This window comes from Conger conger, chromosome 9 (assembly GCF_963514075.1).
Source record: "Conger conger chromosome 9, fConCon1.1, whole genome shotgun sequence".
In the NCBI taxonomy this organism is placed as follows: Eukaryota; Metazoa; Chordata; class Actinopteri; order Anguilliformes; family Congridae; genus Conger; species Conger conger.
The window spans coordinates 22561277-22582425 of record NC_083768.1 but is presented as its reverse complement, the minus strand read 5'-3'; the positions used below and the strand labels follow the sequence as shown (position 1 = coordinate 22582425).

Here is a 21149-nt window from a genome sequence, read left to right as displayed (position 1 = left end):
TGTGCTGAAGCGCCCTCTGGTGGTCAATGGGGTGTTGCGTTATTTAGGCTTTTTAACCTTCGAAACAGACATGGGAGAATGAAAAAGACACATACACACACACACACACACACACAAACACTCACTCATGCACACAAACACACAAACAGACACAGACATGAATGTACAGTCATACACACACACACACACACACACACACAAACACTCACTCATGCACACAAACACACAAACAGACGCAGACATGAATGTACAGTCATACACACACACAAACACACAAGCATACATATACATTGGTGCCTTCCAAAGATTTTTATATCTTTTCCAGTGATTTTAAAAATCTCTTTTAATGCTTTACCAGTAACCCAACAGCACAAAGCCATTCATTCAACCAATGTAAAATGTAAAGGTCAGAATGTATCATTCTCCATGATAAGAAAAGTGTATTACAATAAGAAAAAAAGCAACACCACAAAAATAAAAATAAAAGGAGAAAATGCAACAATATATGTTTGATATTACAGGGCTGTTTTGCAGATAATTCTATATTCGTGGGAGTCTGTTTTAAATCAGTGCCACTCACACACTGATATGCATAGGTGTCTGTGAACTACTACACAGGTACACCACCTCCATGCCCACATCCTATCTGCATTCCAAAATCCCAAAAATGTAATTCACGCTGACACAAAGACTGTCCAGTGTCCATTTTAGGCGTGTCTCACATCCACATGGCTGACGTTCTCCTGCTCTGGCTTCAGGCAGGCTTGTAACCTGCTTGACATGACAGGTGTTGAGTGTTCCCACTTCTCACTGAAGACCTCATATTGCCTCGTGTCTCACAGAAGCGCAGGGAAGTTCAAAGGTGAAAAATCTCTATCGACTGTAAGAGGGATTACAATTATTGCTGTGCTCCTTAACGTCATTCATTGCTGTCCCCTGACTCGACCCGGTCGATGCGCGTGTCCCGGGACCGGTGAAGGGGGTCAGAAGGCTCCCACCTCTGTGCCCCAGGTTTGTGGCGCTTTGCCGGGGTTCCCCGCCCCTGCTCGCTGGGCGGAGCCGGACCCCGGCGGGGCGAAGGGCCTGAAGGCCGCCTGCGAGCTGGCGGAGGAGGGCGGGGTCACCAGGCCCTCGGTGGAAGGCTGAGAGAGTCTGTGGGCGGGGGAGGGGAGGGACGGCACCCTGCGCACGGCAGCCAGGGCGGGGCTCAGGTGACTGGCGGGAAGGCAGCCAATGGGAGCTGTGCGCAGGGCCGGCGAGGGGTACGCAGCCAGTAGGGCGGCGGTGTGGGGCGGGAGCTCCCTGCGAGAGGCCCCCGGGAAGGGGGCGGAGGAGGTGGGAGGAGCGGTGGGGAGGTGGGGGAAGGAGGCCCAGGGCCAGGGCGTGAAGGGGACGGCCGCAGGGCTCTGCATGAGGGGGTCCAGCTCGCTGGCGCAGTGGCTCAGGTGGGACACCAGCCGGGCTCCGATCGGATCGGGGGCTTCCAGGCCCTCCAGAGAGCTCAGGTACCGCACCACCTCTCCCACACACTCCCGAAAGCCCAGTGTCCTATAGTCCACCGCCAGAGCGCGGGCGTCAAAGTACCCTGAGAGAAAGGGGGGGGGGGAGGGAGAGAGGGGAAGAGAGGGAGAGGGAGAGGGAGAAGGGAGGGGAGAGAGAGAGAGGGAGGAGGAGAGAGAATGCATTTTGACTCAGGTCTGTCACCACACGGGCAGAACAGGAGGCAAGGTTCCTTGTTTGTGTGTTGAAGTATCTCTCCCTTCTGAAGACATTGCTTCATTCAATTCCTCCCTCTCCTCCCCCTCTCTTCCTCTGTATTCCCATCCTCCTGAGAAGGTGTGTGGTGCTGTTTTCTCAGGAAAAATTCCATTGAGGGGAGAACAAAATCTCTCTCTCACTCCCTCTATCTCTCTCACAATTAGCTAAGGGTTTCAGTTCTTTCTCACTCTTAGTCAAGTGCCTTACCTTTCCCTCCCATGGCATGGAGCAGTTTGAGGTGATCCACAGTCATCTGCAAGATCTCAGCCTTCTCCAGTTTTGAGGAGCCCTAAACCAATCGAGAAATAACATTATGCCGGATAGCAGGACACGCGTGTAACGTGCACACAGCGCGCGTATGGACACGTAGACTCCATACGCTGCGGTGCACAGCCCTCTGTTGGGCAGACTCTGCCAGAAACCGCAGCTGATCGCGTGCTCTCACAAGCCTCTGAGAGTGAGTCCATGTGTTTGTTTCTTCACAGAGTGAACAAGAAGCCACAGCTGATGGGCATGAGGGACTTACACTGCACTTCCATTTATTCATCATTATCGTATCTTGGAGGAATTAGCCTTTTGGTGAAAATGTCAAGGTTATAATCACAAGTTCTTGGAACCAATGAGACTTTGCACTGATTTGATATAACTGTGCACACATAACAGAAGTAGGGTAGTGCGGGATCAAAACTACATACTATGAAGTAAACCCTGCTGAAAAAAAACAGCTCAAGCTAGGTTTTGAATCAGCTGGTAGCTGGTTGACCAGTTTGATCAGCTCCATACTCTATATGGTTTGACCAGCTCAAGCTATGTTTGGAAACAGCTCGTAGCTGGTTTTTCAACCCGGTCATAGCTGGATTTTACACCAGAGAACCAGTGTTAATTAACCAATATGTGAGTAAATTGTGTTGACAGTACAGCTACTCAAATGCATTAATTTATTTGATGAATGCATGGATGCATATTTGATTGGTTATTAATTTAACTGCTGAATATTAGATTGTTTGATATGATGATTGAGTCCTTGATGCATTGCCTGATTGCACTGCAGATCCACAGCATAAACAAAGTTCTACCTGTTTCTCAAAGGCACTGGGGACGAGCCGTCTCAGCTCTGACAGGCTGTGGTTGATCCGGTCCCTCCGCCTCTTCTCAATGATCTGACCAATGGAAGAACAAGGAGGTGTCACAGAAGCCAGGACGAACCAATCATGCAGGTCCTTTCCATTGAACTCCTCTGAGAACTATGAAAGTCATTCCTCAAAAGAAACCCAGGAGAGTGGATCAACATGCCTGTAGGTCACATGAACTTGAGATGTTCCTTCAGAAACTAATCAAATTTAAGAACCAATCAGAAACATAAGAAGACAGAAGATTGAATTAGGGTGAAACTGTTCAGGAATTGTCATGGAAGATTATATTTTTGATTCTATATTATAGTATATTTCACTTTCAGTGCCAATGCAGCTATGTTGAAAACTAGTGTGAGAAGGTTATACCATAGATCCCTTGTGAAAATTGCTGTGGAATGAAACTAATGTGGGAATATTATATTATACAGACCCCTGCAATTATGACCTCTGTAATATCAGTATTGATTAATTCAAGCTTGTCAAATAATACTCCATTTGTGGAAAACCCCAACAATGCAATTACATACTGTATGCAGACCCACATATATAAAAGTATTTCTGATCATGTACCAAGCTGCTGTAAAAAAAATTAATTTAAGTAGTTAACTTAAACGTGAAATATTTTGCTGTTTCTTTCCCCTGGTCCTAAGTGGGCCTGCAGTTGACTAACAGAGGCACACACACCAAAGAGCATGCTTGACGCTGCATGGGTTTGTGGGTTCCGTGACAAAAATAAATAAAAAATAAATAAATACAGTATGTGCGGAAAGAAAATGGATGAACCAGAGTGACTCACCCCTCTGCGCTTCTTGCGGGCCAGAATTTGTGAGGTACTACCGGGAGACATGGAGCCAGTGACCGGACTGTCGGGACACACAGAAAAACAGGGGCACAAGTAGAGTTCAATCATAACATTGCTTTAGAAAAATCATTTACAACTATTTTGTGCCAACTGGTGCATATTAGCAGAGCCCTTAGCCTTTGCTCACCACTAGACACAGAGCTGTCAGAAAAAAAAGTTGTTTTACATTACATGCTCTGGACACAAGTTTGAGCTAACTGCCGCAGTATGCTCCGTGTCTGTATTGCGTCAAAAATGTCTTTTGAAAGCTGATACAAAAGCTGTTCATGGTTAACTGTTTTAATCCATCACAGACCCCAGGACACAGGGACATGGTGACTGTGGCACTATGCACTGTATGTTCAAAGGTTTTCTTAAATCACAAATAGTCACTTATGCCTAGTTTTCTCAAGAATGTAGCAAAGGAGGAAATCCACAGAGATTTAAATTACATTTCAAGAATAGTGATGTGGTTGATTTTGAACTTTAATTGAACTTTAATTATTGATAACAAATATTTCTAATCAATTTATTTATTTAACTGTTTTGTGTTAAACTCTTGATTTAAAAGTCTTTAATTTAACTTAAAACATCAATTCTCCACTTAAATAATCATTAAAATCTGTTTGTCCTATTTACAGGACAGAAATTGAACACACTGAAATATATTATATAAATAGACCATATATAAGTATATCTGATATACATTCAGTGAGCATTTTATTAGACCTGTACCTAGTGCAAATATTTAATCAGCCAATCATGTGGCAGCAACTAAATGCATGAAAGCACGCAGACGTGGTTCAGATGTTTTTCAGACCAAATGTCAGAATGGGGAAGAATGTGATCTAAGTGACTTTGATCGTGGAATGATTGTTAGTGCCAAACAGGGTGGTTTGAATATTTCAGAAACTGCTGATCTCCTGGGATTTTCAGGCAAAACGGAGTCTAGAGTTTGCTGAGAATGGTGGGAATAACTAAAAACATCCAGTGAGCAGCAGTTCTGCAGGCAAAAGCGTTGTTAATGAGAGAGGTCAGAGGAGAATGGCCTGACTGGTCAAAGCTGACAGGAAGGTGACAGTAACACAAATAAGCACACACTACAACAGTGGTATGCAGAAGAGCATCTCTGTAGCAGCAGAAGACCAATAAGTAAAATTTTAAAAAGTCTAATAAATACCAAATAAAGTGCTCAGTGACTGGGTGTGCATTGCAGTATTAATAGAAAATAGCGGGAAAATAGCATTAGGAGTGTTAATTTGCAGAGACAATCTCAGCTTTAAACATTTGATAAAATGCCTTAATTTTCTTCAGTGTTACAGACTAAAACTGAATTTTAGGTTTAGAACGAGATATTTTTAGTTGTTTAAATCCAACCCTATCTTGAATCTTCAACATGGTAGTGAAGTCTGTATTTAAGCACTGTTCATCTTTTTTGGAAGTGAATACCAATAATTTTAACTTAGAGTACAAGCCTGCTTCTGATTTTCACAAAGTCATCACAAGGATTCATCAAATAAAGAACTGACTGAACGAGACGCAAGGGAAACAGAAATTAATGGAAAATCTCTGGAAATGACAGGACATATGCAATGTGTTTGTTAAGAAATGGAAACACAATTCACTTCCAAACAAATCAAATGTCCTTTTAAACTAAACCGGACAGTACTCAATGCATCAGTCATTTCTTGTCACGAACAGTGCCACTTATAACTAAAACACGAAAAAGTTAAATTTCTCTTGTACAGTATTGTTAAATACAAACATTGGTAGCACACAACAGTTAGGCTACTTTGTTGGCTTATATACAGTAAAATACCTCTGGATATATACATGCAAAGAGTATTAAGTTTGTTTATTTGAGCTTTGTGTGAAATATGTAAGCAGCACAGGTTATGCAGGAGAAGCGAGGTTGAGCCGGGGGCCCGGTTGCCAATGGCCTTCCTCACCAGTAGCCGTCCTCCTGTCCCACATCGATCAGCTCCTCCACGTCTGTGTCCGGGGAGCTGTAGTCGTGGGGTCTCTTCATGGCGAGGCCGAATCCTGGTCCTCAGGGACGGAAGGACAGACGGAAAGACAGGTGGGGGTGGGAAAACAGCGGGAAAACAGTGCAAAGTCTTGGTGAGTTTTCCCTCCGGCGCCCTCTCTCCCAGTGCAGCTCCGGGAAAGTCACGGCAGTCCGGTGCCACTGCCCTCCCTCTGAGCCTCTTTCTCTCCTTCTGCCTCCTGCTGACAAGCGCTGCGTCCCTCCTCCTTCCTCTCCCTCCGTATTCCTCTGTACGACAGTTACTCTCTCTCTCTCTCTCTCTCTCTCTCTCGCCCCCCGTGCCTGCTCTTCTGTTCTGGGAGACCCTCAAAGTGTCGGCTTGTGTGCCACCCCCGTCCCCTCTCTCCTCAGTTCGTCATGGATTCCCCGGCTTCTCTGGCTGCCACTGGCATTCAACCAACTTATACCCAAAACGCCTGCCTCTCTGCCTCCCTCTCTGTCTCTCGCTCCCTCACTTCCTCAGGGGGGTCACTCTGCTGCGGGTTTGTACTGTCACACACTATTTAGCAGCCACATTCTGACAATTCTACACTTGGCCACTTTGGCAGAGTTGCCATTTTTGTCTCTCTCTCTCTCTCTCTCTCTCTCTCTCTCTTTCTATCTCCATCTCTCACTGCCTCCCTCTCATTTCCCACCCACCTCCTCCCTCTCTCTCCCTCCCTCTTTCCCTCTCTCTCGCTCTCCTTTCAATTAGCCTCTTCTCCCTCTTTCTCTCTGTCTCATCCTGTGCTCTCTCCTCCTCCCTCTTTCTGCTCTTTTAATTAGTCCTCCTCTCCCCCTGCCCTAATGAAGAGAGAGCTGTGGGAATGTTAGGCAGCAGTGGGACCCAGGCACTGGCACTGTGTCTGAGTGAAAACAGGTATTGATACCCTCCCACAATGTCCACTGCGGTTTTGCAAGTGTGATTCAGGGCAATCTTTAACCTGATCAAACATCATCTATAGCTCTTGGATCTCTTTCTCACTCATTTTTTCAGAGATGGACAATAACATGTAAATGGAACTTTAAGGCTGCTTATCTAAAGAGAAATGTTACTGTTCAGCAACCCAGCCCTCTAATCAGATCCAAATTGGATTTCTCTCCTGGTTCATTTGGCTTGATTAAAACAAAGAGTATCCAAGGAATCTTTGAATGGATAATGGTCTTTTCGGAAAGAGAGATGCTAACAGGTCAGGAGATTAAATCTGTGAGTGTCTGAACAGAGGGTCTCTTCAGTTTATGTGACAGCACAACCCCTCCTCCCCTAAAAACACAACCCCTTGTGTACCACCCTATCCATCCACACCCAAAACACATGCATGCACCCAACACACATACCCACACGCACGCACAGACATGCACACAAGTGCAGACACACACACTCAGATACACATGCACCCAACACATACGTACACACACACACACACACACACACACGGACCCAACACACACACACACACACACACATTACTTCGCCACTTGGTCCTGGTTGGTCCTGGTCCCCCTGTAACCGTGAGAAGCTCCCTGGTGAGGGTTTCCATGGTGACAGGACCAGGCGCCTGCCCATGGCCTGTTGTCAGGACCAGCGGCCAGCAGACGGTGGAGCACACCCCCCACCGCCCCGCACAGCCAGGCTAGGCGCCCACTCTCTTCCTCCTTGGCACAGAGAGGGGGCGAGGGGAAGGGGGGCTGTCGCTATTAAGCCCTTTGAATCTCATGGGATGCTCGGCAGCCGCACCCGCACAGGACCCGGAATGGCTGAACGGGCAGGAGAAAGCGGGCAGGGGTTCGCCCCAGTGCAGGACCGTGCGTAATGGGCATGTGCATGCGTGCCCGGTTCTGTCGGCGACTGTGCTTGTTTATTGATTCGTCTGGAGAGTTCCCCTGTCGCAGGCCAGCCCATAAACATGCGCGCCTAAGCAGCTATGACAAACAAATAGCAAATGTCTTCACATGAGAGACCAGGGGGAGGCATACGGCCGTCGCCAGAGCTCTCTGCGTTATGCGTGAGTCAAGATGAGTGTGGAGACCCCCTCCCTCCCAATCCCCCCGACTCCCTCGGTTCCTTTCATTACCCGTCCTTTTTTAATTCGGGTCTGGATTTCATTTCTCCCCTCCCAATCCCCCCCCCCCATCAAATGCAAGAAAAAAGAGCAAAGAAAGAAACAACTAATCTATGAAGTCAGGGCTTCATCATGTCTCTGTTGTTATTTTTACAGTATCGTTCCCGGCTTCAAAGGCTGGCTTTCTTCTTCTCAGCTCTCTGCTTATTTTTCTTTGCAAGCCTTTTTTCCCTCTTTCAGTTTTTGATCTGTGCCATGGCATGCGTCCTTCCCTGACAACAAATGGAGAGGGACCCACTCTCAGAACATGAAAAAGCAGCGAAAATTAAGTAAACAAGTAAATAAATATAATTGTAAAAATAGTATGAAAGGGCGAAAAGAGAGGGACGTGACAAAGAGAAAGCTGGCGGTGAATAGAAGAATTCTGGGAGATTTCTTTCGACACTGTTCGCCACTTCAGTCCTCTCATAATGTCCTCCCTCACCACCACAACAAGGCAGCCTCCACAGCTGAAATTAACAAGCTCATACATTTACTATTGGGAAAGACACACACCCGCACATGCACACACGCAAACGCACTTACACGCTGATGCGCATTAATGTGGAAATGCATAAAGAAATACCCACGAGCACACGCGTGTGCATGTGCACACACAATCGCACAGTGGTTTAAATGATTGTCTTTTGTACGTAATAAAACTTGTGGCATAAAGAAGGCTTTGCAACCATGAGACACTTGGAACGCACGCGTTATTCCATGAGGAAATTATCTCTCCTGCAATTCCAGGAATGTGGGGTGACAGAAGATTTTGGATCTATCCACTTCAAAACCTTCCAGGAATAACTATGGCTGCTGGAGTCTCTTTTGGACGAGACGGTTTTCTGCGATTTTTGTCCCAGAATTACAGTATATACAGTCTGTATAATACTTTGCATATGAGACACAGTAAAAGGCTTCTGTGGATCCCATGAGTCCCACTGTACTGTATATTCCAGCAGGGAACAGGGGATGGTTTTGGAGTTATGGTGAAGGCTAGCAAGGCACAAAAAAGGATTATATAACTATATAGCTATAGTTAGCTTTAATGCACTTGTAATAATTGAATTGCATAGAAACTAGCACATTTAAAAATTAAAACTGTTTGGTTGGATAAGCTAAGCACAACCCAAACCCATAGCCCTTATGAGGGTGATTTATATTCTTGGTGTGACTCAGTTATTTTTTTGTGTGTAGGACCACCCAATGTGCCTTCACACTAAACTATGACTGTTATTGGCTTTACCGTCCATCTCAGTGTGTCACAGCACACACTGACCTAATATGAAACCAGTGGCCATGAGTCCATCGGTGATGGCAATGATAGTCACAGGGACTGGCTTACCACAGTTTCTCAAGCAATGACTGCCACTCAATGTAGTGAATGTGGGCAATGTGGTGGTCCTGAAAACAAACTTCACTATAGTTTAATAAGTCATGAACATACTGAATATTCTATGATACACGATGGATGTGTTCTTTTATGGAAATAGGTTGAAACATAGGGTGGTTTTATTAAGCATGATGTCTCTGAAATGCCGTTGCCTTTTCTTTATTGGCAGGTTAACACTTTAGGAGCTTTTATTCCTTATCTTAGATGACAAGTGCCTTTGGCAAGATAAAACGCTGTTGCCGGCTGTACATCTGACAGTGCTGAATGGTACAGAGACCTGCCATCCCTTATCTTAACCCTTTCCCACTTCACACACACTCCCCTACACCCTCCACCCCAGCTCCAGTGCGAACCCCAAAGCATTCTCCTGTCCAGGGCCTGCACTGGTCCCTGTCATTCTCACAGAGGGATCAACTCTCAGACAGAGACAGAGAGAGAGAAAGGGAAAAAATAAGAACAAGCACCTTTTACCCTCCTTTCTTCCACTGTTCATATCCCTTTCTCTCTGTGTGACAGAGAGAGAGCAAAAGAAACAGACAGGAAGAGAGACAGAGAGCGAGAGCGAGAGAGGGATTGGAAAGAAAGTCAGGAAGAGAACAAGACAGACAGAGAGAGAGAGAGGGGGGTGGAGGCAGACAAGAACAGAGGAAAAGAGAAATACACACAGACATTATGGTAAGAGAGAGGACAAACAGACAGTCTCAGTTCACAACAGTCTGGCTGCTAAAATAGGTTAACCTGGCTAGCCGTGGAACACAGACTTTGTGACCACAGCCAAAGCATTTAAATAGCTTAACCTGGGCAGCTAGAGAAGACAAGCTCTGTGACCACAGTCTGTCCATTGGAGTGGGTTAAAGACAGGCTGTTTGGTCACAGGGAGACAGAAGAGGTTTCGACGGCGACATGCTAGATTAGATATTTCCAAAACAAGGAAGTATTTTTTTTTTTAAACACAGCACATGGCTGACACAAAAAAGTTGGAACAGGGAAAGGGACACAAATCTGAAAATCCCCAAATAAGTCCAGTGTGCAGGCGGTTGGACACTTGCCATTATTGCATTTAATCAGAAATGTGCATATGAGGTTGGTACTGCAATATAGATGCATACCTGCAAATATACATATCTATGTACATCGAGTAAGAGTATGCATGTACCTCTGATGTAAACATAGTGGTGTACTGGAGCAGAATGCTAGAACCACACACCAGGTCATATCAATGTACATGTTTGGGTCTCCATTTCTGGGGATGAAATTGGACAGTTTTTCTGCTATTTTGGCACCTAAGAAGATTGTCAGAAGCATCCGATCTCAGCATCTGGCCATACAGACAATATCATCAGTACCATTTCACATACCACCTTGACTTGATATTGTGAAGTAAGAATGAATTGTCTGTGCATACTATGTGAATTAAGAATTTTGAATGAGGTTCTCTTGGGTAGAAATTCATTTAAAACATTTAAAGAATTTCCAAGTTGTTGAATGATAGGCTACAAGCCATTATGCATTCTACTAGTTACCACAGATACTGGTTACGGACTGGTTTTACAAAATAAAGAGAGTATGGTATTTTCTGAAGTGCAACAATTCTGCATTAGTATGTTATGATATAAAAAGATAACTCTGCATTGTTCAAACTTGATTAAATCATCCATCATGCACCCATATGGAAATCTAATATATGTTTCATATTCATGTCTTGGTTTTATAGAGGGACATATATCCCTATAGTAGACTTCTGTTTGGATCTGCAAGCAAGGGCTATTATGGAGAGTTTATGTATGAAGAGCTTATGCTGTAAGAGGAAGACAGATAAGGAGATAAGGTGAGAGAGATAGAGATAGAGAGAGAGAGAGAGAGAGAGAATGTTTACCCAGCCACTGAGAGCGGCCTCATCTGGCTCCCCAAAGATAAATAAAAGGGGTAAAAGCCAATGAGAGGAAGCAGAATGGCTCTTTGTGGCCCCGGGTGAGGTCCCTTTCAAGCCCGTTCCCACAGAGCAGACCCCCTGAACACGGGCCCGACTGCGGTAACTTTCGCTGGTGCCGGGGCCCAGACGGGAAGGGTAGGCCTCACCAGGCCACAAGCAGGCATTGTCCGTCGCCACAGAAACCAGCGTCTTCATGTCAGACATGTTTTTCTGTTTGTTTTCTTTTTTATGTCTTTAATGTGGCTTGGGGAATGTTTCCTCCCCCTTTCCCCCCAACCCATCCGCATTTCTTTCTTTTTTTCCCTTTGCTTTTTTTTTGAAGACTGTCATTTGTAAAGCTCTTTAGTTGCAGACAGGCCCTATCTTTGTCGTGGTGTTGTGGCTTTTCTTTTTTTCTCCCTTGTTCATTTTTTTTTAACTGACTTTATGAGGTTTTGGCACAAACTGCCCTTTTTTCAGGGATGAAAAAAAAAACATACGACTCTAAAACAACAAAACCTACCCTCAAAGAATTCTGTCTTTCCCACGCTAAGCCAATTTTCATCTCAAGATTAAACAACCTCTAACGACAGAAGGAAAGAGAAAAAAAGAGGAGAACAAGAGTGAGGGAGGATGGGTAGGAGAGAGAGAGAGAGAGAGAGAGAGAGAGAGAGAGAGAGAGAGAGATCTGGTTATGATTCCGGTCTCCAAAACCAAGAAAGGATGCCCCACAGACACTGAATGGGAAAAACAAAACAGAAAACTGTTACTATTTTTAAGATCCTAAAGAATGTTGCTCTGTGCCATGACTCAAAGGATTCGCAGTGCAGTGGTAATCAGTTCATTCTGACTCAAGTCCCTACCACATCACAGACAGGACAGAATCTTTTATTGGCCAAATAGGAAAATGAAAAGGGGAAAGAAATGAAAGAGTGAAAATAATTCTGTCCGTCTTCTCAGCTCATGCCAAAGCGCCACTCTGGCTACTTTGTTTATAAATGTATCTAATATTCATCACAAATATGGACTTGTCTCTATGAGTAGGTGACTTTTGGGAGTTCTTTTAGTGTGGTATTTTAACAGAGCAATTTCAATGCAGGGCGTGAGCACAAGGAAATTTGGTGTAAATCAGTCTCTATTGAATGACTCCATAAAGGCTTGGCTTATTTCCCACCATTATGGTGTCAGGGTAACATATGGATGACAGCATGGAATTAATTAACTCAAGACCTGTAATGTCTTGTTTTAAATTCTGATGAACATTTCACAAAGAGATGTGACCTTGCCCAGGGATAACACAGGCAAAACAATGCAAGACTATATTATAGGTGATGAAAATTCTAGATGAATTCTTCATACCTGCACAATAAATAAGTATTCAAATGATGATTAAATACTTTCAAATTTCATGAAAATATTACATTACAATTTTATATAAATACTATATTATCCCCTTCATTGGCATCTGTGTATAATAAGGAGATTATTGAATAACTTTGAAACCACAACAAAAGGGCAATCAATATTGACCGTTATATTAGCTAGCAAGTGATGTGTGCACGCTTCAAAGGCCGTATTCATTCATGTTGCACTCAGAAAGCCAGCTATCAGAACACCATCAACCGAACACTTCGGTCTGATGGAATTTTAAGAGAGAAGAAATACGCTTGTTACGGTCATAAAACGTGCGGAGGCATTCCAAAGGGTAGTTAATTTTAGAGTTCCTAGAACGGGATTAAGCGGGGTGTGTAGGAAGAGAAGAAAGGAGAGTGGGTGTGAATTGAGTGGTTTGCTGTGTGGTAGGAACAATTTTCTTTAAAAAAGAAGTAAATAAACAAACAAATTAAATAATGTACATTAAAACATTGCTTTGTCGGACAAAACAGGGATTCTGGTTGGCGCGAGTCTGTTCTGGTTACATCCCAGAAATGATGTTAGACCGTTTTTTGTGCGCGGGACTCACAGCGGAGTGAAAATTTATATATTTTCCGTCTTCGCTCTGGCCTACTCGTTGTGTTGCGTGAGTGGGGATAGCCGGCGGGTGAGAAGTGGACCGGGAACAAGGCGGCTTGGCGAGTGTTGGAGAGTTGACAGTCTGCGGTGAGTCTGCATGATAGGGAGGGATTACGGCGTCCGGCCTCCGCCACCATGCAGCTATGTTTGAACTTAATTATAACAATCCCAGCCTGTAATTACAGCGAGGCACAGCGACGGTCGGGCTGTAGGTAGGGGACAGTGGGGACAATTGCGGTAGTGGGATCGAGGCCGATAGAAAATACAGAAGAAAAGAGAAACACATAGACCCATGAGGATGTGCTCAGTTAAAGTTGGGAAATAAAATAATAAATAATAAATAAATAAATAAATTTCTTCATGCCAAGTAGATGCTGCGATTAAACATGTTATAATGTTCTACTCAGCACAGAATATAAGGCATTCTTATCACTGACCTCCAGCACTGCATTTGATGCACTCTAAAGGTTCAAAAGTATCCCCCATCACTGTTATTATAATAATAATAATAATAATAATAATAATAATAATAATAATAATAATTATTATTATTATTATTATTATTATTATTATTATTATTATAAACTGTTGTGGTAAACACATTTTGAGTAGGAGTATGACTGACTGGGGACCTTCAATCCATCTCCAGCACAACAGTAATTGTTGCATTTCATAAAACCGAATTGTTCAACTGCAGCACTCACAGACAGAGCCAAGAGAAGAAGAGGATGTGGGGAGTCTCTCAGTGTCGTCTGGAGCTGGGTGACATTCGAGATGAAGGGGGGGGATCTAATGAATCCTGAGGCAAGGCAAAGCCAGACAATAAGGCCCTGCTCCTTCCTCATCAGACCCTATCGGAAGTTTGTGGCCAAGAGAGCTCAAATCATTATTCTTCTTCTCATTCGAAACATGAGATAATAAAAAGACGGACTTGTTTATTTCTGGCAGACGTCAGCTTGGAGAGAAAGAGAAGAAGGAGGGGAAAGGCTGTTTGAAAATTGCGAAAGTATATTAAGTGGTAATTACAGAGGGAGCGTAAAGATTCCGTCTCTCGTCCTCGACCACAGAGGGAAGTGCTGTCTTCAGACTGTCACTGGGCGCCTGGCGTATTAACTTCCCAATGGTGGGGCTTTACCAGAGCCCCCCTCCCAACTGAGCTCGTTCCAACTGTCCAAGTGCCCGCTATTCTTCAGCTCTATTTAAGCAGCTCCGCCCCTCCACACACTCACACACACACACACACACACACACACGCACGCACGCAAATGCATATCATGTCAACCACTTTCCAAGCCTCCTGTCAATCCTCATCTTCTTTGTACACACACACACACACACACACACACACACAGTACTCAAACACATTCTACTATCAATGGAGGACTGGAACGTCCAATAGTTTTCTTTTTCTTTGATCATTATTGAAGTTCATAGCTGAGCTGTGCTGAGTCTGCAAAATGCGGAGATCACTTAGCAGACCCGACTGGTCATTTATCCATTTGCAATGGATAGCTGCAATAGCCCCAGACCCAGCTTACAATATTCCCCTACCAGCAGGAAGTGGAATGCAGGTAAACTGTGCTAATGAAGAACCAGTGTGCACATTGTAAATGCTTTTCACTGGTCCATAACCAGTCCAAAGAAGAGAAACATATCGCAAAACACCATACATCATAACCTTAAAGTGTACAAAAGGTGGGAGTATTACAGGGAGGCCTTGGAAGGTGACTTCTATTTTCAAATGTCAGCTGGCTGTAATACTTACCTCTGATACCAGTGTTTGCATACATAAGCAAAAGGTGGAAGAGAGAAGACGGCAGAGCGGCCATGAATGTCAAATGGCTGAAGCTAAGCAGGTGTGGGCTTGGTTAGTACTTGGATGAATTTGGACACCTGGGTAACAGCTGGCTAAAACACCAATCAAAACAATTGACACTTCGCATCAGAATACTGGTAAAAGGGCTCTATATCTTTATCTACCCAGCAGTCTGTGCATGCACCACAAAGGCTTTGCATTCTTCAAGTTTACCATGGGAAAAATAAATCTCAAAGAAATAAGTAACTCCATGACCTCTAGCTAAAACTTCAGAGAGTGACGGATTGCGAAGGATGGGTGCGGTGGGCAGGAACTTTGCGTTTACTTTCTGGGTCTGACAATAAAAAGAACTATTTTCTTTCATAGTGAAAACAAATAAACACACATCCGCTGTAGACAATGTGGGCAGGAGCAAGCAGTCTGACGGCTTGATTGCACATTGAATGGGGCTCATGACGTGAGGGCCATTGTCAGGTTTGCATCAATCTGCGCCTATACAATAGTGGAGGACTCTATATTTTAAAACACACATCAACAAGTGAAGTATGAGGCTACTTCTTTTTTTTTTGCAATAAGACTGGCCCAATATAGTAATGTGTCATTTTAAGCAGTTTTTGTTAAATAGCATTCACTTGCTGTAATACTGCGCATTTATACTCATATTTTATCTTTGCTAAAAAAGAAAAGCTATCAGGTTGTTTTTTTTCCACATATGTCTCTACTATACATACTTGCCCGTTCTCTCTGTGTGAACTGTGAAACAAAGGGTGGAAAAACTATTCCTGTGCAGTAGTGTTCTCCCGTGCGCCAAGATGAGTAAAATCTAAGCAGGAGATGCAGCGACCTCTTCTGCTGGCAGTGTGACGTACACATTTATTACAGATACGCTTGTTGAGACAGAACGTGAGTACATTGCAGTTTTGACTAGAATATACAATTGTTACTCATTACTAGTGACAAATCGTTATTGAAGTTCCAATGTCTACGTATTAACAATATGGGCAGTGATTTTCGTGATTTCGTGTAATTATAACAGCAAAATAAGTCGGTAAAATACAATTCCCAGACATCCTCTGGCTCTTAGAACCTGCCCTTCCAAAATCTCGTTTCTCATTGGACAGTTTTGTTGTGCCTCAGGTTCTCTAACGATCGGTGTCATATGTCAACCATAGCGTCACGTTTGAGTAATAAAGGAAGTAGCTCGATACAGAGAAATATAAGATACTGCTACAGATTTCACATCAAAGGTAATGTTTTTTGGTCTTTATTTATGTGTTTAATTATTGCCATTTCTTACATAAAGAATCGACGATATAAACAATAGCGAGTTAAATGGTAACGAATGCAACTATCGACTTGCATTGAATACACTAGTATTTGAGCTGCGCTTTGGTAGGAATTCGCTTTACGAATAATGTTGGTACGTTATAGCATTTCGTGTTCGTATAGTTTCACATTTCTGACAGTCTTATACGATGTTAGCTACCCATCAAATCTATATGAAAGCAATTCACTCAATGGGCTTTCTGTTGTCCACACGGTTTTGGAGTTGAGAGATTAGGATGTGTTTAAAGTCCCATCCCCACCTCCAAAGAAGGCATGTTGTCAGCGCGTTTCGCCCTGGATAATGCCGCTGTGTCTAGTAGCATGTATCGTGGGTCATGTTCAATTTTGTTTTAAAACATGAAATAACTGAGGCAATTTGAAAATCGCCTATTTGAATGTGAATGCTCTTTTGGTAATGAGGGGGACTACGACGAGGTTAGGTAGGGTCATGGGATTTTGCTGTGGAAGGGAGTCAACCAGAGTTCAGCACAAGGGTAAATGCTGTTAAGTTATGTGTGTGGGCGAATAGGGTTGGGTAGATGTTTCGTTTTGGTTCAGGTTTACTCACAGTACCACCATTGTCTCTCCAAATTCTCTCTCTTGCTTTCTATCCACTCACCACTCTCCCTTGTGCTTCCTCCCCCGCTCTCAGTTGTGTGTGGAGAGGGTAAAGATGGAGGTGCCGTCCTACCAGTCTAAGCTCCTCTGTGAGTTGAACGAGCAGAGGAAGCGGGACTTCTTCTGCGACTGCAGCGTCATCGTGGAGGGCCGGGTGTTCAAGGCGCACCGTAACGTGCTGTTTGCTGGCAGCGGCTACTTCCGGGCGCTGCTGGTGCACTACCTGCAGGACAGCGGGCAGCGGCACAGCACGGCCTCTCTGGACATTGTCACCTCCGAGGCCTTCTCCCTCATCCTGGACTTCCTGTACTCGGGCCGGCTGGACCTGCGCAGCGACAATGTCATCGAGGTGATGTCGGCGGCCAGCTACCTGCAGATGACCGACGTGGTCAGCTTCTGCAAGGCCTACATCCGCTCCTCTCTGGAGATCTGCAACCGGGAGAAGGAGAAGGAACGGGAGAGGGAGCGAGAGAGAGAGCGGGAGAGGGAGAGAGAGAAGGAGAGAGAGAGAGAGGGCCTGGCGGACAGCGGCTCTCCTGCCGAGGCCTCCAACGCCTCCACCTCCCAGACGGACGGAGGTGACCACTCGGGGTCGGACGTGCCCAGCTCGGCCGTGCCCTGCTCCGTGTCGGCCCTCCCGCTCCACCCGTCCCCGCCCCTGGCGCCCAGCAGGGACTCGGAGAGCGAGAGCTCACGGGGGGAGTTCCCCAGCTTTCACCCCGTGGACCTGGCTCTTAAGAGCAACCAGGGGGAGAAGGTCAACTCCTCCTCCAGGTTTCTTCTGGGACTGGTGCACCCCAAGACGGAGTTTGACCCTGATGAAGAAGGGGAGGGCTCGCCAGGGCCGAAGGACATGCCCCTGTGTCAAGCCCCGGCCGATGATGATGACATACCCCACCCTTCCAGCCAAACTCCGGGGAACGAACCGTCCTCCTTGCACTATGATAACTACCACATGAAACAGTTCCTGGAGGTGTTTCTGAGGGGGGGCTCGGATCCAAGGAGGGAGGAGCTGGTGCAGCACTTCTCCCAGGGCTTTGGAGGCGGGGAGGGGGCCAGTCGCATGGAGGAGGGGCTGGGGCTGGGTGGCTCTTCCACCATGGAGATCCAGAGCGAGTGGTATGGAGAAGACACAGGTGAAGACTTGTCTGATGTTGATGACATAATTTTGAGGAGGTTGTTAATTTTAGCTTGATGATTTATCATATTATTGATATTTAACTTATACGATAAATGCAGAGAAGGTTGTATGTTTGTACTACAATACGTAGTCACGACAGGATGTAATTTTACATTTTAAGTAGAATCTGATGTTTGTTTCAAATTTATAGATGGGGGCACAAGACACAGCCTAATTACATTCATAAGACATGCAGTTTCCATGAAATTATTTAGCATTAGTTATCTTGCTGACAGTTGGTATGTGGGTGTATGCAAAGTAACGACAGCTAACTGATTGTAAAATTGTCATGTTTCATGCCATACCGAGCATAAAATAAAATGTCATAGAATGCATATTGACCATAAGTAAGTACAGTATAGTTGGCTGGATAGCCCACTGATAGCTGAGCTCATTGGCTCTATGAAGTGGTATAACGTACTTGTTGGGATTTGACTGCAGTTTCCGCTCTGGTTTAAATTGTCCAGGGGATGGGCTGGTGGTGCCGGTGAAGCTGCACAAGTGCCCGTTCTGCCCCTACACAGCCAAGCAGAAGGGCATCATGAAGAGGCACATCCGCTGCCACACGGGGGAGAGGCCATACCCCTGTGAGACCTGCGGCAAGCGCTTCACCCGCCAGGAGCACCTGCGGAGCCACTCCCTCAGTGTGAGTGTGTGCGCTGTGTGTGTGTTTGTGTGTGTGTGTGTGTGTGTGTGTGTGTGTGTGCGTGTGTGTGCATGTACTGTATATGAGTGTGTGTGTGTTTGTGTGTATGTACTGTGTGTGTGCATGAGTGTGTGAATGCATGTACTGTGTGTGTGTGCGTGTGTGTGCATGTGTATGTGTGAATGCATGTACTGTGTGTGTGTGTGTGTGAGTGCATGTACTGTATCTGAGTGTGTGTGTGTGTGCGTGTGTACACATGCGTGCGTGTGTCTCAAAGCAGCTAATGTCCAAACTCAATTATCAGCTCTGATTTTCTAAAAAATATAAATCCTTTTATTTCTTTACGCTTGCTTTTTCTGTGCCAGTCTGCTGATTAAAATGAGCCTTCTAGGCTAAATGTGGTTTTTGGCTTCCAAATGCGATTCACGCAGCTTCCCACATCTTCTGTGCACATGTTCTAGTACAACAATATTAAACCACAAAAACAAACCTGTAGGTCCAGCTTTCACTGTTCTGATAATAACAGTTTGTTATTTAGCTGAGCAACCGGGTACCAGTCATGTACCTTAGCTACTAGGCTACAGGCTGCCCCCTTATGAAGAAGTAGTTTCATTAAACGTGGTCCACTAGCACTGGACAGGATGTAATTATATGAAGATGGAAGTCAACTTTAAAGCACTCCCCGCCTCTCCTATTGTAACACTACCAATGACCATGATCATGCACATCCAGTGAAGGGAAACAAGCTTTGCATTGCTTTAGAGGGGCACAAAGATCTTTGCCAATGCAGTAATGAAGCTGAAGACACATCATGAAATCCATTCAATCCTTTTATTTTTCTCACAGGTGCATCGCTCCAACTGGCCCATTGTCTGTAAGGGGTGTCGGCGCACGTTCACAGGCCCGGTGTCACACGGGCTGAAGCGGTTTGGTCTGTGCGACGGCTGCACCTGTGTCACCACCACCCAAGAGGACTCCGCCCCCATAAATCTCAGCAGCCAATCAGAGGGTGCGGAGCGCAGCGAGGGGGACAGCGACTGGCCAATGTACATGGACGACGCAGAGGAGGCGGAGCCCAGCGGTGGAGACGACGACCTGGAGGACAAGCAGGGACTGCAAAGGCAGCTCACAGGGAATGAGGGTCTAATATAGGCCGGCGGAAGCCAGCTCTCCCTCCACTCCCCACCCGCACAAATAATTATGGGACAATAAATGGAAAGTGGAGGCTGGCAACAGCAGGAAGGGGAGGAGAGGAGAAACGAGTAAGGGAGTGATATGATGAGGGTATCCACAGGAAACGTCCAATCAGAGCTGTGGAAGGTGGCCATAGATGCCATGTCACCACTTGGGCAGGGTCAGTCCTCTCCTCCATGTTGTAAAGGGTCAGTCCTAGATTTCCCCCCGGCATATTATCAAGGGGGAGTGCAGGGCAGGTCTCATTCTGCAGATAGTCCAGAGACTGGAGAGTCCTGTTGATGCGCAGTTTCCAAGCTATGCAGAGAGTGTGGGAGGGAGAATCGGAAGAAGCAGGGGGTCCTTTTCCAAGTGTGTCAGGGATGTGCTCTGCAAAGCCTTGTACCAGTTTGCAGGAGTGAGTGAGTATTCATTTACTCACTGAATATTCTGACAGGAGATACGCTTCCAGCAGCAGGTGGCTGCTTCTGTGCATGAACACAGCATTTAAACTGGCGGAGTGGAAAGGTACAGTAGAGTGGGGCCAGACACACCAGACACATTCTCTGCATGTATACACTAAGTCCTGCATGGCAGTCTCATGGAACTGATACATATTATTGAATTTTTCTGTATCTGTGCTGTACTTGAGATAACAACCACTAATAACCACTTTCAAACTTCTGGGAAGTGACTGCCAGTTTTTTTTTTTTTTTTGCTGGCTTTAACAGACCGAATGAACAGACGATGGTGCTGACTGGGTGTAGCGGCTGTTCTAAACCCTCTGTTTTGGTGCTGGATTGTTCCGTGCGTGTCTCATTTCCCTCTTGGTCCCATGAAAGCACACGAATGAAGACACCCCAAAGAAGAAAATCTGAAAAGAAAATGAATTGAGGAAATAGTATTTTGATGTACCTGTACATACAACTGAATTTATGAGGATAATTTGACACCTGATCTGATTTCCTTTTTGTACAGAGGTCACTTATATGTATTATTTTTTAAAGGATACGTATTTATTGTGTTGTGCAGGTTTTTCCTATTACGCAATGATTTCTTTTTACAATTTTACTGATTTCAAAAGCAGTGTCTACTGTGAAACACAACCCTCTATTAAAAATATTGTATAAATAAAACTTTGCATTTACATGCTGTAATCAAATGAAAAATATTTTGTATCATTGTCAAAATGGACAAAGACAAGCCTGCTTG

At 45.0% G+C, this 21149-nt stretch overlaps 2 protein-coding genes across 2 annotated transcripts; one reads left to right on the top strand and one right to left on the bottom strand.

The window, feature by feature from the left end:
- Positions 1 to 378: 378 nt before the first annotated feature.
- Positions 379 to 17004, bottom strand: heyl (hes related family bHLH transcription factor with YRPW motif like). Its single transcript, XM_061253646.1, has 6 exons — positions 16940 to 17004; positions 5682 to 5781; positions 3688 to 3754; positions 2835 to 2918; positions 1966 to 2047; positions 379 to 1585 (listed from the first exon to the last, which is right to left on the bottom strand). The coding sequence occupies exons 2-6, from the start codon at positions 5759 to 5761 to the stop codon at positions 984 to 986; spliced, it is 915 nt and encodes a 304-aa protein (XP_061109630.1). The 5' UTR covers positions 5762 to 5781; positions 16940 to 17004; the 3' UTR covers positions 379 to 983.
- On the top strand, positions 16149 to 21073 carry zbtb8b (zinc finger and BTB domain containing 8B). Its single transcript, XM_061253638.1, has 4 exons — positions 16149 to 16241; positions 16973 to 18074; positions 18586 to 18764; positions 19611 to 21073. Exons 2-4 carry the CDS (start codon positions 16994 to 16996, stop codon positions 19914 to 19916), a joined length of 1566 nt encoding a protein of 521 aa, XP_061109622.1. The 5' UTR covers positions 16149 to 16241; positions 16973 to 16993; the 3' UTR covers positions 19917 to 21073.
- The last annotated feature ends 76 nt before the right edge of the window (positions 21074 to 21149 follow it).

Excerpts from the sequence above, each read along its gene's own strand:
- heyl (XM_061253646.1), bottom strand. The coding sequence starts at position 5,761 with ATGAAGAGACCCCACGACTACAGCTCCCCGGACACAGACGTGGAGGAG. Across the intron at positions 2,048-2,834 it reads CCAGTGCCTTTGAGAAACAG|GGCTCCTCAAAACTGGAGAA; the intron begins GTAGAACTTTGT and ends CGATTGGTTTAG. Across the intron at positions 1,586-1,965 it reads CCATGCCATGGGAGGGAAAG|GGTACTTTGACGCCCGCGCT; the intron begins GTAAGGCACTTG and ends CCTTTCTCTCAG.
- zbtb8b (XM_061253638.1), top strand. The coding sequence starts at position 16,994 with ATGGAGGTGCCGTCCTACCAGTCTAAGCTCCTCTGTGAGTTGAACGAG. Across the intron at positions 18,075-18,585 it reads GTGGTATGGAGAAGACACAG|GGGATGGGCTGGTGGTGCCG; the intron begins GTGAAGACTTGT and ends TAAATTGTCCAG. Across the intron at positions 18,765-19,610 it reads TGCGGAGCCACTCCCTCAGT|GTGCATCGCTCCAACTGGCC; the intron begins GTGAGTGTGTGC and ends TTTTTCTCACAG.